The 17,360-nt window shown below is 45.1% G+C and overlaps 1 protein-coding gene across 2 annotated transcripts in view; it reads left to right on the top strand.

The window, feature by feature from the left end:
- Positions 1-17,360, top strand: part of LOC143982692 (omega-hydroxyceramide transacylase-like) — a 75,933-nt gene that overhangs the window by 32,251 nt on the left and 26,322 nt on the right. For both annotated transcript variants that reach the window (XM_077481621.1, XM_077481622.1), the window contains one exon: positions 4,544-4,609. In XM_077481621.1, coding sequence (XP_077337747.1) covers positions 4,544-4,609 — 66 coding nt within the window. The remainder of the gene's footprint in view (positions 1-4,543; positions 4,610-17,360) is intronic.

Here is a 17,360-nt window from a genome sequence, read left to right as displayed (position 1 = left end):
GATGGTCAGAGACTGTACGGACAATGATACAGGAGATGGTCAGAGACTGTGTATGGACAATGATACAGGAGATGGTCAGAGACTGTACGGACAATGATACAGGAGATGGTCAGAGACTGCGTGTGGACAATAATACAGGAGATGGTCAGAGACTGTGTGTGGACAATGATACAGGAGATGGTCAGAGACTGTGTGTGGACAATGATACAGGAGATGGTCAGAGACTGTGTGTGGACAATGATACAGGAGATGGTCAGAGACTTTGTGCGGACAATGATACAGGAGCCACTGTGCCATCAAAAGCAGCCACTGTGCTATCAAACGCAGCCACTGTGCCATCAAACGCAGCCACTGTGCCATCAAACACAGCCACTGTGCCCATCAAACGCAGCCACTGTGCCCATCAAACGCAGCCACTGTGCCCATCAAACGCAGCCACTGTGCCCATCAAACGCAGCCACTGTGCCCATCAAAAGCAGCCACTGTGCCATCAAACGCAGCCACTGTGCCCATCAATTGCAGCCACCGTGCCATCAAACTCAGCCACTGTGCCCATCAATTGCAGCCACTGTGCCATCAAATAGAGCCACTGTGCCATCAAACGCAGCCACTGTGCCATCAAACGCAGCCACTGTGCCCATCAAAAGCAACCACTGTGCCCATCAAAAGCAACCAATGTGCCCATCAATTTCAGCCACCGTGCCATCAAACTCAGCCACTGTGCCCATCAATTGCAGCCACTGTGCCATCAAACGCAGCCACTGCGCCATCAATTGCAGCCACTGTGCCATCAAACGCAGCCACTGCGCCATTAAACGCAGCCACTGCGCCATCAAACGCAGCCACTGTGCCATCAAATTCAGCCACTGTAATGCATCCTCAGTAAAGCAGATGAAAAGTTATTTTTAGAATGTGTGAAAATAAAACTGTCTTGTCAATGCAGAGATAATATGGCCTTTGGACTCTTAAATTTGGTGGGGGTGCATTGTTGTTAGGTTTTTCATATATATATATATATATATATATATATATTATAGTTATAAACTCTACCTGCTCCTCGCCTTGGTGACAAATTGGTAAAGGCAGCAGGACTCAGTTGGAGAAGCAACACATGATGTTCTAGTTCTGCCCTGCAGTGCAATCTGGGAGTTGTAGGCTCTGCAGAGCACAGGCACCAGACGGCCATGTTGAAGTCTATGTGCCTGTGCTGTGTGGGAGAACTACAATTCCCGGCATGCAATGGGGCCGCCGTTAGAGGAAGGAAGGGCTAGGACTCGGCGGACGGCGCTGCTGCTATTGGACGCACAGGCAGCCTAAGCCATGCATATTACATAGACATACTCTTATCACCCCCCTTGTCCACCGCCGCGGAGCTCACTTTGCACTGTCTGCAGCTGTGTGCAGCGTGCCCGCCGCTCACTCACCCCGCCGCTTGAGAGTCTGTCCCACACTCCACACAGCAGCAAACAGTGCAGCACAACACCTCAGAGGCAAATTAGGCAATCGCTCGATGGCGAGGCCCTTTCTGTGGGCGAGGCCTAAGGCAATCGCCTAATTTGCATAATTAAAGAGCCGCCTCTGTTTGTATGTGTGTATATATATATATATATATATATATATATATATAATATATATATTACAGTGGGGATGGAAAGTATTCAGACCCCCTTAAATTTTTCACTCTTTGTTAAATTCCAGCCATTTGGTAAAATCATTTTAAGTAAATTTTTTTTCCTCATTGATATACACACAGCACCCCATATTGACAGAAAAACACAGAAGAATTGTTGAATTTTTTGCAGATTTATTAAAAAATAAAAACTGAAATATCACATGGTCCTAAGTATTCAAACCCTTTGCTCAGTATTTAGTAGAAGCACCCTTTTGATCTAATACAGCCTTTTTGGGAAAGATCCAACAAGTTTTTCACACCTGGATTTGGGGATCCTCTGCCATTCCTCCTTGCAGATCCTCTCCAGTTCTGTCAGGTTGGATGGTAAACGTTGGTGGACAGACATTTTTAGGTCTCTCCGGAGATGCTCAATTGGGTTTAAGTCAGGGCTCTGGTTGGGCCATTCAAGAACAGTCACGGAATTGAAGTTGTGAAGCCACTCCTTCATTAATTTAGCTGTGTGCTTAGGGTCATTGTCTTGTTGGAAGGTAAACCTTCAGCCCAGTCTGAGGTCCTGAGCACTCTGGAGAAGGTTTCCATCCAGGATATCCCTGTACTTAGTCACATTCATCTTTCCCTTGATTGCAACCAGCCATCCTGTCCCTGCAGCTGAAAAACAACCCCACAGCATGATGCTGCCACCACCATGCTTCACTGTTGGGACTGTATTGGACAGGTGATGAGCAGTGCCTGGTTTTCTCCACACCTACCGCTCTTCAGGCAGTTCCTTTTGACCTCCTGATTCTCATTTGCTCTGACATGCACTGTGAACTGTAAGGTCTTATATAGACAGGTGTGTGGCTTTCCAATCAAGTCCAATCAGTATAATCAAACACTGCTGGACTCAAATTAAGTTGTAGAACCATCTACAAAAGTACCCCTACCATTTCACAAAGAAAGTTTAAAAGAATTTTAAAAAAAGACACACACACACCATTGAAAAAGTCCTTTATTAAAAATAAAAAAAGATTCCAGCGGTGGTAATCCACTCTTGCTATCCAGCGACAGATGATCATCTCTCCGGGGTCAAGCGATAGCTGATCTGATCCAGCGACGGGTGATCTCTCCCTCCAGCTGAAGAATGCAGTGGCTAGATGCTGTTCTGAGCAATACTCACATTTAGGCCTATCTGCCTGAATGCATACAACCTTAATTGCATGTACCACACAGAACAGTGTACATCCACATGCAGCTGCTGCAAATTTTAGTCTGTTATTGATTTTGACTGGCTGCTGGTAATGGGCTATACGCTGCACCTGTTCCTCCCTTGTGCCCCAAAACACCTGTTTTATGCAAAGCAATCCACCCTTGTACATGAGCCCCCAACAAGAGCAATTGAAACAGATAAATGCAATCTAAAGGCTAGCAAGATTTTTTTGTGAAAGCAGACATCCCAACCAGCAAAAACTCATTCAGGAAGGTGACGCCATCAGTGCCTACAAGTACAGCCTATCTGTGTCCATTTGTGCCCACCAGTGCCACCTCATCAGTGTCCCTCAGTGCCCACCAGTGCAGCACTGTCAGTGTCCATCAGTGCCACCCAGGGGCAGGTTGACAACTCATGGGCCCCCCAAGCATCAGGGGATCATGGGGCCCCGTGTCCCCACTCACACTTACACAAAGCCCCACCCCCCAGCTTGCACTGTGTGGACATCATGCCTGGGATTAAAACTGGTAACATGCACATAATGGGGCACAGCATGGCACATTATGGGTCATATTACATGGAGTCAAGAGGACACATTGGGGGGCAACATGGCAAATTATGGGGCACAACAGGACATATTGCATGGGCAAGATGGTACATTATGGGGCAGAGAATATTACATGGAGCAAAGGGGAAATCATAGGGCACACAGCAGGGTACATCATGGGGCACACAGCAGGGCATGGGGCAGACAATAGGGCACATCATGGGGTATATAGCAGGGCACAGAACACATCACGGGTCACACAGCAGTGCACATCATGTGGCACAGGGCACATCATGGGGCAAACAGCAGGGTACAGGAAAGACAGAGCAGACCGACCGGCCGTACTCCATTTGGTCATTCTGGCTGCTCTGTCTTCTGTCTGTGGCCAGGGGAGAGGGCAGGAAATAGAGTTCCACTGGTAGACACTGATGGGCTGCACTAGTAGGCACTCATGAGGTGGCACCAGGGGCAGACTGATCATTTGGGCACTGTCCGAGGGCCCATGGCCAATAGGGGGCCCCATGACTGCTATCCACCCGTCAATCACAGCTATCTGATGGGTAGATCTGGTCCCTGCAAAGGAAGCTGTCATTAGACCTCTCGTCCCCCCCTGGTGCCACCTCAGCAGTGCCTACAAGTGCAGCCCATCAGTGTCCACCAGCACAGCCTCAATGTCCACCAGTGGAGCGCTCCCGGCTCTGTCCCACCCTCTCCCCTGGCCACAGACAGAAGACAAAGCGGCCGCTACAGCCGTACTCCATTTGGCCACTCGGGCTGCTCTGTCTGTGGCTGAGTGACAGGCCCAGCTGGGATATCTACGATACGGTATAGACGATAGTATAGAAATCTCTACTGTCATTTAATTGTCATCATTATACCATTTCCATTTATAGTGTCTCTTTCCCCCTTATATATATATATATATATATATATATATATATATATATATATATATATATATATATATAATTTGCATTATTATTTTTAGAATACTTCTATCATTTTTTTGCCTTTATTTTTATTTTCCCTTTTAAGGTTTGACATTTATGACAACAGCACTCAGTATGGTGTGTGTGTCTGTATATATATATATATATATATATATATATATATATGTATATGTGTATATTCTAATTTATAATACTTTTTTTTTTTTTACTAATTTCTATCATTACAGGCTTTGATCTGTAGCTGTTTTGTTCCCTTTTACTGTGGCCTGGTCCCTCCTTCATTCCGAGGAGTGGTAAGTTATAGCAATCTCTTTATAAGATCTGAAACCCAAAATATTGACTACAAATGTATACATTTTTTTACTTGAAAGTATGTTGCATTCTCTTAGGAAGTATTGTTTGCACATATATTATCATTTTGGAAATTTTCTGCAATGTACTCAGGCATGGCGGGGATATACCCAGCCCCTGGGGATGCTAGAACCTGGGACTAGGTCTATAGCACAATCGTAGGGTCTGTGGGGAGGAAGTTGGTCCCCCTTATATTTGGGAAAACCCATCCAGAAAGAGTAGTGCACCAGGGAAGAAACCTCAGCTGATGCCACTGGAAGTGTTTTAACTGCAACCACCTTGTCTAGGCATCTGGTGTGACAGGTGGTGTCAGAAACCATGAAATCAGACCGAGACAGAAGTACAGCTAAATCACACTTTTTTAATAAAAGTAAAAAGAACAAATGTAGTCAAAATATAGCCAAAGTTCAGTAACCAGAACGAATAGCCAGCCAAGCCAGAAGTCAGATATCAAAGTAGTAGAACAGCAAGCAGGATCCGGAGCCAGAAGGGATGTCAACAAAGCCAGTCTTTAACCTCCTCGCGCCCGCCCTATAGCCGAATGACGGCCGTAGGGCAGGCGCGTTCGTCCGGGAGGCCGTCCCTGGACGGCCAATTGTTTACTTCCGCAATGCGCGCCGCCACGGGCGCGCATCGCGGAAGTTCTGTGTTCGCCGTGTCCCCCGGGGACAGGCAAACACAGATCGCTGTAAACGGCCAATCACAGCGGCCATTTACAGCGTGATCGGCGTGTCCAATGGGAGATGATCTCATATGTAAACATATGAGATCATCTCTCAGCGCCGCTCTCCCTCCTCACACAGAGTGTGAGAAGGGAGAGATGAACGGCTGCAGCGGCAGCCGTTCTGCTTCGATCTAAAAAAAAAAAAAAAAATGTAAAAAAAAAAAAAAAAAGTGCCATCCATCCTCCCCCAGCAGTGCCATCCATCCTCCCCCAGCAGTGTCATCCATCCTCTCCCAGCAGTGTCATCCATCCTCTCCCAGGAGTGCCATCCATCCTCCCCAGCAGTGTCATCCATCCTTCCCCAGCAGTGCCATCCATCCTCCCCCAGCAGTGCCATCCATCCTCCCCCAGCAGTGCCATCCTGCCCCAGTGCTACCTGCCCCCAGTTCCATCCACCCCAGTGCTACCTGCCCCCAGTGCTACCTGCCCCCAGTGCCACCTGCCCCCAGTGCCACCTGCCCCCAGTGCCACCTGCCCCCAGTGCCACCTGCCCCCAGTGCCATCTGCCCCCAGTGCCATCTGTCATCAGTGCCACGTATAAGTGCCATCTGTCATCGGTGCCACATAGTGCCATCTGTCATCAGTGCCACGTATTAGTGCCATCTGTCATCAGTGCCACGTATCAGTGCCATTTGTCATCAGTGCCACCTGTCAGTGTCACGTGCCATCTGTTGTCAGTGTCACGTGTCATCAATGCCACTTATCAGTGCCATCTGTCATCAGTGTCACGCGTCATCGGTGCCATGTATAAGTGCCACGTATTAGTGCCATCTGTCAATAGTGCCACGTATTAGTGCCACGTGTCTTCAGTGCCACGCATTAGTGCCACGTGTCATCAGTGCCACGTATAAGTGCCACGTGTCATCAGTGCCACATATTAGTGTCATCTGTCATCAGTGCCACGTGTCATCAGTGCCACGTATAAGTGTCATCATTGCCACGTATCAGTGCCATCTGTCATCGGTGTCACGTGTCATTGTCCTCGTGCTTCAAAAGTGTAATAAATAGTCAACAAGTTAGATGTGTAATTTATGTTCCTAGAACACATGATGGCGCTACCTGCATGTTGGGCCTCTATGTAGCCAGGTTGTGAAAAAGTCCCACACATGTGGTATTGTAATACTCAGGAGGAGTAGCAGAATTTTTTGGGGGTGTCATTTGTGGTATACACATGCCACGTGAGAGAAATAACCTATTACAATGACAATTTTGTGGAGAAAAAAAATGAAAAATCTTAATTTTGCAAAGAATTGTGGGAAAAATATGACAACATCAAAAAGCTCACCATGCCTCTTACTAAATACCTTGGAATGTCTACTTTCCAAAAAGGGGTCATTTGAGGGGTATTTGTACTTTCCTGACTTGTTCGGGTCACAAGAAGCGAGATAGGCCACCAGTACATCAGATGTGATCAATTTTGTGCGATTCGCACCACAGCTTGTAGACTCTCTAACTTTCACAAAGACCAAATAATATCCACTAATTTGGGTTATTTTTACCAAAGATATGTAGCAGTATAAATTGTGGCCAAAATTTATGAAAAAAAATTATAATTTGCAAAATTCTGTCACAGAAACAAAGAAATATGTGTTTTTTTTTCAAAATTTTCGGTCTTTTTTCATTTATAGCGCAAAAAATAAAAACCCCAGAGGTGATCAAATACCACCAAAAGAAAGCTCTATTTGTGGGAAAAAAAGGACACAAAATTCATTTGGGTACAGTGTTGCATGACTGAGTAATTGTCATTCAAAGTGTGAAAGCACCGAAAGCTGAAAATTGGTCTGGGCAGAATGTTTAAGTGCCCAGTAAGCAAGTGGTTAAATAGGAATGCAGGAGATGTTTCAGGACTAACTTAGAGGTAGCCAGCGGTAACACCAAAAAGTAGATAGATTCTTGGTGAAGCACCGACATCTTGATGGGAGTGGTGCAGGAACAAACCGGGCCCGAAGCCAGAATGGTTCCATCAATGGCCGAAATCAAAGGATTTGAGGAAGGGGTCCTGTGGTCCAAGAAAATCCCTTTACCAAAGACGCAGAGATGAAACTGTCTGATTTACCAGCGTCAACAAATGCTTCCATTGAGACAGTGGAAGTGGGAAAATGAAACTGAACAGTAATAGTTGGACGTGGACTTGAGGGGCAAGAATAACAGTCTAGCATACCCCCTCTAGATATACTAGCCTCTGAAGTTTCCTGGGGGCTGTGGGCACTGTTTCAAGAAATGTCCACAGTAGATGCACATTCCCTGAGTTTGATAACAGTACCTTTTACTCAATGGATAGGAATAGCCTAGTTGCACAGGCTCTACTTGAGAGTAGTCATTAGGTGACACTAAGGGGTGTTGGAAAGTTGGAGCCAGACGAGGAGCCAAGGATTTGTGCTTTTGGCCCTTTCCTGGGAGCGCTCCTGGAATTGGGTGTCACTCTGGATGGCCAAAAAAATAAGATTTTTCTGGATGGTAGGAATTTAGCAACCTGCCGACTCATCTTTGCTAAGTTCCACCAAACACTGCCAGAAGGCTAGCGTGTGTATATATATATATAATATATATTCCTGCGCTACTATGTTGGAAATTAAAAGTATATAAAAAAACTGCTGTAAGCACCAAATAAGGGTCAAACCGTACCCATAAGAAAATTACAACAAAGTTAGCAGAGAAAGAATACTGCTAAAGTTAGCAGTACAAATAAATCAACAGTGTAAATAATAACCACAGTGTGTGGTAAAGTGACTGGTAACAAAGTGAAAAATAGATAATGTGAAAACGCAACAATAATTCTTCTGTAGGAAATTATTTTTTTAAATTCTTTATCGTACATCATGGGACACAGGGCCTTAAGTAATAACTTATTGGGTATATAGGCACCTTCAGGTAATGGACACTGGTATACCCAATCTGGGAAGTTCACTCCTTATATAACCCCTCCTCCTTCCAGGAGCACATCAGTTTTTTTTCACCAGTGTCTAAGGTGTTGGTCACAAGTGAAGATGTGCTCTGGGGAGCTCCAGGAGGGATCCATGCTGGATTTAAATAGACTCCATAAGACCAGATCCATCCAAAGTGCCACTGAAGCCAAAGTTGATGGTACCTGGGCCCTTATATCCGAAGCACAAGGTTTTGCCTGTAGCGCCTGTCTTTGTAGGGTTGGACCCCGGGACCAAGGGCTTTGGTCATTCTACATTACCTAAAGCTTTCCTGGTGGGGTGCTTTTTACAGGTCCAAAGGAGTGGAACCCCGATATAAAGGGACCCGGTCCTTGAAGGTTTGCTAAACGCAGCCTGCCGTGATGGGTAAAGGTTGGATTGTCTGTTAATTCAGCAAATCCTGCGGCGGGGATAAGTTAAGGGAAAAAAACGTAGGAAATAAAAAGTCCACCTATGCTTTCTTGTTTAACCCCCCTGACGGTATTCCCGAGTCTGGCTCGGGGTGGAATTTTCATACCAAAAGCGGTATCCCCGAGCCAGACTCGGGACTGCATCGCTGGATCCAGGAGGAGGTTTACTTACCTTCTCCCTCGGATCCAGCGTTGTCTCCCCACTGTACGAGCGAGCCGTGTCTCGCTCGATGCATCACATCGCCGATCTCCGTGCCCTGCGAGCGTTGCAACGCACGGGGACGGAGATCGGCGCCAAATTCAAAAAGTGAAACAAACAGTAAACATACAGTATAATGTAATCTTACAGATTACATTGCTGTATGTAAATATTTCACATCCCCTTTGTCCCTAGTGGTCTGCCCAGTGTCCTGCATGCAGTTTTATGTAATAAAACTGTTCTTTATGCCTGGAAACTGGAGATTGTCCATAGCAACCAAAACTGTCCTTTTACATCAAAAATGGTTTTAGACCAGCTAGAAAACAGCGATAATAAATTAGAATCACTCGCAGAATTGAGCGATAGCGATTTGTGGGGAGATCCGTCATCAAATACTGAAAAGTAATGACAGTGACAATTCTGCAACTGAGCAAATTTCAGTGTTTTTGATTTGATTACATTATTGAATAATTTTTATTATTGTTATATTATTATTTGGTACAATTATTTATAATTATTTATTATATTATAATTTATGATTTCATTTTTCAAACTTTATTATACCCGGGATGTCTGCTAGACTCTGGTTTGGACAGATTTAAGAGAGTTATTCCTAAGAATGGCAGGACTACAATATAAAACGCCAAATTTTCATGCAAAATAATGGTACCGCTTTTAGCGCCTAAAATCCAAAATAATCGTACCGCCAGGGAGGTTAAGGGAAAAAAATGTTGTCATGCCTTAATTCTCCACTAGGGGGGGTCTATGAGCATACCTTAATCTGTTGTCTTCACTCTAAAGCTGTGTCAGTCTATGTGTGGCCGCAGCAGCTTGCACAGGGAGTTTTTGTCAAGTAAGATCTGCCAAAATGCTTTTTTTCTCCCCCCTGAAGGGACAGAGGGTTAGGGAAACACCAGCGGTGTACCCCCCTTTGTAATACCCCCCCTCCCCCCACCGCGGGGGTGCGGAGGTCCCAGATTTTGTTCCATCTGTTGTTCCTATGCTAGCTGGTGTCGGGGGCTCTACCTCTCCCACCCCCTCGTGTTGGGCCTGTAGACCCGAAAGCCATGAGCGCAGGAACGTTTTTAAAAACAAGAGGGGGCGGGTTTACATAGGGGGTGGGGTGTAGGTGCAGCACTGTGCAACACCCACGAGGATGCACGGCAGGTAAGCAGGAAATAAAAATATAGCTGGAGCAGTCTCTCCTTGGCTGACGAGGAGGAGCAAACAGGCTGCTCATGGGACACAGGAGCTGTGGGGCACGGAAGGGTGGCAAGTGGCATTCCTGATACAGGAAGACTTTTTTTTCCCAGCACTAGGCTGATCTGAATAGCAGCATCATTCCATCATGACTATTTTCAGCAAGTAATGCAATAGTAATAGTACCTCTGCTTTTGGGCTTAGGACTATGCGTACCAAAAAAAGACACCACAAAAAACAAAAAATTAAAGGTTTTCAACCTAGACGTTAGGAATTCCAGTCACACACTGTCATCCTCACCTGAAATGCCAATTATGGCTAGCCAGGTGAGCCATTGGAACAAATTAATGGTGCAGCTGCTTCTCACATCTCAGCCCCTGTATACATGACTGAAGATGTCTTTTCCTCCACTCTGCAAGGAAGATTAGCGGCTTTAATCGCATCCTCCATTCAAATGGATAGCAAGCGTGCTAGATCCCCCTCCCCCACTTTAGACCCTTTGCAAAGGGAACAGTGGGCACGAGGCCCTCAGGCGATCAGGAGGAAAGACAAATCGATGATTCCTCTGCGGAGAAAACGGCAGTAGATGAGCCTTTTTCAGCTTTGCAATCTGAGAAATTGCTGATACAATCTCTTACAGAGATGGTTCGTTCTACTTTCATGCTACACCTAATGGAGTCTGCTGAAAGCTCGGTTTTTTGCTTGGGTTCCTTACAGCCTATTCATGCGTTTTCCTGTGCATGTATTACTAGAACAGCTTATTTACGCTGAATGGGATCACCAAGAGAACCTTTTTTTTTTTCTCCCTCCGAAAGAGTTTTCTTTCAGTTCTCTATCCCATAGTGGAGAAATTCACCAAAAGATAGAAGCTACCAGCAGTTGAAACTGTGATTTCCAGTGTGAATAAAAGTCTAACTTTTCCAGTAGACCCACAAATGCTTAAGGATCCAACAGATAAAAGGTTGGAATTCCTGTTAAAATCCTCTCTTTCTTTGGCAGTTGCCATTACTTGGCCTGCAGTCGCTGCAATAGCGATCTGTCAATCCCTAAAGGACCAATTTAGACAGGCCCTTAAAGAGGTTCCTGTTCCTGGCGATGATTTGGACAAATACATCCAAACAATTTCTAGTGGGAAAAGTACTCTTGCCAGTCAAAAGAAAGTATAAACGCCCTTTATTTAAATGGGCTCTTTCTCCTGTGGCAGGGCGACGGCCTCCACTGTCAGACTCTAGAGGAAGACCTCAGGGTCAGGACCAGACTCAAAGGAAGTCCTGGTGCCGGAATACCTGCAAAGCAGAATCCTAAAGCCTCATCATGAAGAGGCACCCCCACTCCCCAGGGTGGGGGGGGGGGGACTTCTGCAGTTTTCAGAAGTCTGGCATAAGGAAATTCAGGAGAGATGGGTCATTTCCATGGTAACGCTGGGGTACAAGCTGGAATTTCTGGACTTCCACAGTCTTGTTTTCTGAGGTCAAACGTTCCCAACAATCCAGAGAAAAGGCAAGCTCTGTTTCGGGCACTAGACTGATTAATATCTCATTAATATCTCAGGGGGTGTTTATACAGTTTCCCACAAAAGAGCAAGGTTTGGGATTTTATTCTAGCCTTTTTATGGTACCAAAACCAAATGGAGACGTCAAACCCATTCTAGATCTAAAAAATCGAAATCGGTTCCTGAAAACCGCTCCTTTCACATGGGGACGATCAGGTCAGTAGTTTCTATCCTATTAGGAGGAGAACTTCTGGTGCGGATGGTCAGGTCAAAAGGCGATCCAGCCATTCGCCTTTTCATGAGGTTGCTAGGAAAGATGGTGGCTTCATTCGAAGTGGTTCCCTATGCCCAGTTCCACTCAAGACTGTTGCAAAACAGTATCCTGTCTACTTGAAACAAAACAATTCAAGCTTTAGACTTTCCAATGCGGCTGTTACCAAAAGTGTCCCAAAGCATCAGTTGGTGATTACTAACCCAGAATCTGCTGAAAGGAAAATCCTTCAGATCCGTTATCTGGAAAGTGGTAACGACAGATGCCAGCCTTTCAGGCTGGGGAGCAGTACTAGAAAAGACAACTGTCCAGGGACAGTGGTCAAGAGCTGAAAGAACCTTGCCCATCCAATATCCTAGAGATTCTGGCAGTGTGTCTGGCTCTGAAGGACTGGACTTTCAGGTTATGCGATTGTCCTGTCGGATCCGACAATGCGACAATACCACAGCTGTGGCCTATATCAATCATCATGGGGGAACCAAGAGTCTCTCAGCGCAGAGAGAGGTGAACTATATTCTAACTTGGGCAGAAAGGAATGTACCACGGGTAGAGAATTGGCAGGCGGACTACTTAAGTCGCCTGCAGTTATTCCAGGGGGAATGGTCTCTTTACCCTGAAATTTTTTGGACTATTTGCCAAAGATGGGGAACTCTGGATGTAGATCTCCTAGCATCCAGGTTCAACATGAATCTAGTCAACTTTGTGGCCAGAACAAGGGATCCACTCACATGCGGAACGGATGCATTGGTGACCCCATGGAATCAGTTTTCACTGGTCTATGCATTTCCCCCTATTCAGTTGCTGCCTCGACTTCTTCTGCTTTGCAGGATCAAGCTGGAAAGAAAGCTGGTAATTCTGGTAGCATGAGCATGGCTCAGAAGGTCATGGCATGCAGAAATCGTAAAGATGGCAGTGGAGGATCCATGGTCCCTCCCACTACAGCCAGATCTGCTCTCACAGGAACTGATATTACTTCCTACCTCACGGTCTCTAAATGTAATGGCTTGGGTACTGAAACCCCCATTCTGAAGAAATGTGGGCTTTACGGGTCAGTTATCTCTACCTTGATTAATCCAAGGAAGCCAGCTTCCAGAAATATATATTATAGGTTCTGGAGGGCTTATGTTTCCTGTTGTGAATCCAAGGGTTGGCACCCTTGGAGATATATCCTAGGCAGAATTCTTGCCTTTCTACAATTCGGAGTAGAGATGAAATTGGCCTTGAGTACTATTAAAGGCCAAGTCTCAGCTTTATCCGTCTTATTTCAAAGACCGCTTGTTACACATTCTTTAGCCCAGGGTTTTATGCAAGGAGTGATGTGGCTTAATCCGCCAGTCAAACCTCACTTGAACTTTTTTTCTGTGTTACAAAAACAGCCATTTGAACTGATACAACATATTGCCTTAGTCATGAAAATAAAAAGAGGGGTTCAAGTAGGTGACCCAGGGTCAGACTTTAAATGCACAGTAAACAATAAGGATATGAAAAAATAGTAATGTTTATTGAAACCTAGATATATACATGGTATAAAGAGGGACATAGAAAAAGTTTAAAAACCATATACATAAAGATACATGATATATGATATATGATGTGAGCCCTAGTGCGTCAACGCGTTTCAACATTAGGCTTCTTCAGGATACATTCAGGATTTGTTGGTTGCAAGAAAAGAGGAAAAAAGATCTCACTATCTTGCAGGAGAGTCAGCCTTGTTCATCAAGTGGTTGGTTAAAGGAAAAGTTTCCAATACAAAAAGGGTTGGCTCACAACAAGAGCAATTCGCAACACGAGGGTTCATAGGAGTCAATGGCTCAAAAAAAGACGAATATCCTAGTGTAGTAACCTCAGACAGGGGATAAGATGTTAAATGGAGGGCAAAAAGCAGCCATATGAGAGTTGTCAAAGTATGAATGGAGATAGTCCTTCAATCCAGAATAACCATTTCAATAACCAGATTCGTCAGACTGATGTCTTATTTATTCTGCCAAAGGGTCGGAAATTCGGCAAGTTATAATTCAAACTTATAATTTAAGGGGTAAGATTCCCCCTTTTCAAGTTAAGGCACACTCTACCAGGGAGCGGTTAGTGCTCCTTGGGCAGTGCGTCAACAGGCCTTCATGGCTCAGATCTGTAAGGCTGAAATTTGGTCTTCAGTACATACATTTACCAAATTGTATCAAGTGGATGTAAGTAGGTATGAGGATATCGCCTTTGGGCACAGTGTACTGCAGGCAGCAGTATATGCCCTCAAGTCTGGGGGTACCCTCTGGGTTGTATCTGCCTCCCCTCAAGTAGCATTGCTATGGGACATCCCATTAAGTTATTACTTAAAGTTCTGTGTCCCATGGTGTACGATAAAGAAAATAACAGCTTACCTGTAAAAATTATTTTCTTGGAGTACATCATGGGACACAGAGGTCTCTCACCTCTTTTTGGGGTTTAAGTATATTGCTTTGCTAAAACAAAACCGAAGGGCTCCTGGAAGGAGGAGGGGGTTATATAGGGAGTGAACTTCCTGGATTGGGTATACCAGTGTCCATCACTTGAAGGTGCCTATATACCCATTAAGTTATTTATGTACTCCAAGAAAAGATTTTACAGGTAAGCTTTTATAACTTTTTTTTTTTCCAGAAGAATTATTGTTTTCACATTATCTATTTTGCACTTTGTTACCAATTTGTACTGCTACCTTGCCAGAAGGATGCTGTAAGCGCTTAATTGTTCCAGGAAAGTTCAGCTGCTAGAGTGCGAAACTGAATAACCTACTGTTCAACAGTGAGGGTGCCCTAACGGAGGCAAAGAAGCACACCTGTAGTGGAGGATGCATAGCCTGGCTCATCAAAAACCTTTTTAAAGAGAACGAGAAATGCTGTGATATCATTGGTTACTGCATCAATCTTTTCCCAGCATGGAGAGGCCAAAGTCTCTCCAGAAAGCAGAGAAATCATGTATGTGACCTTGGCCCGACTAGAAGAAAAATTCTGCGTCTGTAACTCAAAGTTAATGTTACATTGGTTAACAAACCCACAGCAGGCCCTCGGATCTTCAGAGAATCACTGTGGGGCCGGAAGATGACGCATGTATGTCACTACCGGCATGGTTTGCGGTCCAGTGGCTGCCTAAGGTAAGTCTGCAGGCACCAGAAGCAAAGCTTGGAGTTGATCCAAATGAGTGGTTAGGGTCTGGAGATGACAAATACCTTGAACTTGACTAGATTCTTGAGCACTGAGCCTTTGGAGAAGTCACTCGTTGAAACCTGCAGGTGATAAGGATTCGTCTGAGTAAACTGTCACAATCAAAGGGTAAGACCACCTGGGATTGTAAACTCAAGATTTAGCGGGCCAATGGAACAAATAAACAGGTGTACAGATACGGGAGCAGGGTGACCGCATACAAACTGAGGTGTGTCAAAGTCGCAGGATCTGAGGAGCCTCCCGGAGCCAGAGCTACTGGAGGTATGCATGTTGCAAGGCAGCCCCCAGGTTGCGGTTCTCTAGCACACATGTTCAGGCACAGGGCAACAAAATAGCATGCTGGAAGGACACTGGATAGGCACAGGAACCAAGGAATGCAGCTAGCTAGAAAGGGAAGCCAGAGGAGTGGATGCAGGGAGCAGGTGTAAAGCGCAGGAAGAAGGTAGATGCTGAGCATGGGTGCATAGAGAAAGACTCAGCAAGCTGGAAAAGCTGCAGGCAAGCAACAAGAATAAATAAATCGGGGTGAACGAATATCTGCGCTAACTCAAACAAAGAGCAAAAACAGCAGCCAGCACAGTTTGCGGATTCATCAAACATAAACAATAAAAAGTCCAAAAGTGTAGCACTGTTTTCTTAATTTTTTTTTCACATTTGTTAAAAAAAAAAAAATTAAATATTAAACGTGATTGTCCATATGAAAGATGACGGTAGATCCTCCACCAAGATTCAATGTGCATATAAAAAGCACACCACACCCACGTGCTCTCAATCTGCTTACCAGAATAATATGAAAACGCATGTAATCATACGATGCAAATGGTGAATAGTGAACTTGGATGGCACACTCCAAACTTGATAGATGGATCATAGAGTTAACTGGGTGCATCAATATCAGAAGGAGCATCAGGAAGGGATGGAGAAATGAGTCTGCATCATCTTTTATAGCCAGTTCCAGTTTTGGAGTAGTTTCCCCCCTTCAATGTCAGCACCTCTCCCACACCTCTCCAGTGCTGCACTTTTGGACTTTTTAAGCAACAACAAGAAACAATGCAGGGAAAGAAACGCACATTAACAGGAAATTAAGGGATCCATGGACAGAAACTAAAGAAAATAGAACTGCACAGCCAGAGGGAAAACACTGAGAATAAAGACAGACATGGTCAAAAAATCACCTGTTGGCAAACATCAAGAACAAAGGGGTCCAACTTCCACGTGAGGACACATTGCTCAAACACTAACACACACTAACACACGCAGGTGCAAATGCTTAATAATACCTAGGTTCTTGGCAGATAGGCAGAAACCCAAGCAACTTGGACAGAAGACAAAACCCGGTGCTGGATCGATGTGCATGGAAGCGCAACGCCATGTTAATATCCCCCCAGCCAATCCCTGGTCAATATGGCAGGTGACCCGTAGGGGGCTGAGGGAAGGTGCCTATATACCCATTAAGTTATTTATGTACTCCAAGAAAAGATTTTACAGGTAAGCTTTTATAACTTTTTTTTTTTCCAGAAGAATTATTGTTTTCACATTATCTATTTTGCACTTTGTTACCAATTTGTACTGCTACCTTGCCAGAAGGATGCTGTAAGCGCTTAATTGTTCCAGGAAAGTTCAGCTGCTAGAGTGCGAAACTGAATAACCTACTGTTCAACAGTGAGGGTGCCCTAACGGAGGCAAAGAAGCACACCTGTAGTGGAGGATGCATAGCCTGGCTCATCAAAAACCTTTTTAAAGAGAACGAGAAATGCTGTGATATCATTGGTTACTGCATCAATCTTTTCCCAGCATGGAGAGGCCAAAGTCTCTCCAGAAAGCAGAGAAATCATGTATGTGACCTTGGCCCGACTAGAAGAAAAATTCTGCGTCTGTAACTCAAAGTTAATGTTACATTGGTTAACAAACCCACAGCAGGCCCTCGGATCTTCAGAGAATCACTGTGGGGCCGGAAGATGACGCATGTATGTCACTACCGGCATGGTTTGCGGTCCAGTGGCTGCCTAAGGTAAGTCTGCAGGCACCAGAAGCAAAGCTTGGAGTTGATCCAAATGAGTGGTTAGGGTCTGGAGATGACAAATACCTTGAACTACCTTGAGGGAGGTAAAAATAGGCCAAAATCCAGAGCAGAAGTCTCTTGTTCCTGGTGGAGTAAGAACCAGCCTGAGGGCTGTGGCATCCCTGAGAAGTTTGTGGAACTACAACCACTTTTGTGGGGTCCCAGCTACAGTTTGGCTGGTAGATCTCTGTTCTATTCTCCTGGAGCAATCCCAGAA

This window comes from Lithobates pipiens, unplaced genomic scaffold (genome assembly GCF_037356315.1).
Source record: "Lithobates pipiens isolate NorthernLeopardFrog02 unplaced genomic scaffold, aLitPip1_a1.2 Scaffold_16, whole genome shotgun sequence".
Lineage (NCBI taxonomy): Eukaryota > Metazoa > Chordata > Amphibia > Anura > Ranidae > Lithobates > Lithobates pipiens.
Note: the sequence above shows the minus strand (reverse complement) of the source record. Positions and strands in the feature narration are given on the sequence as shown.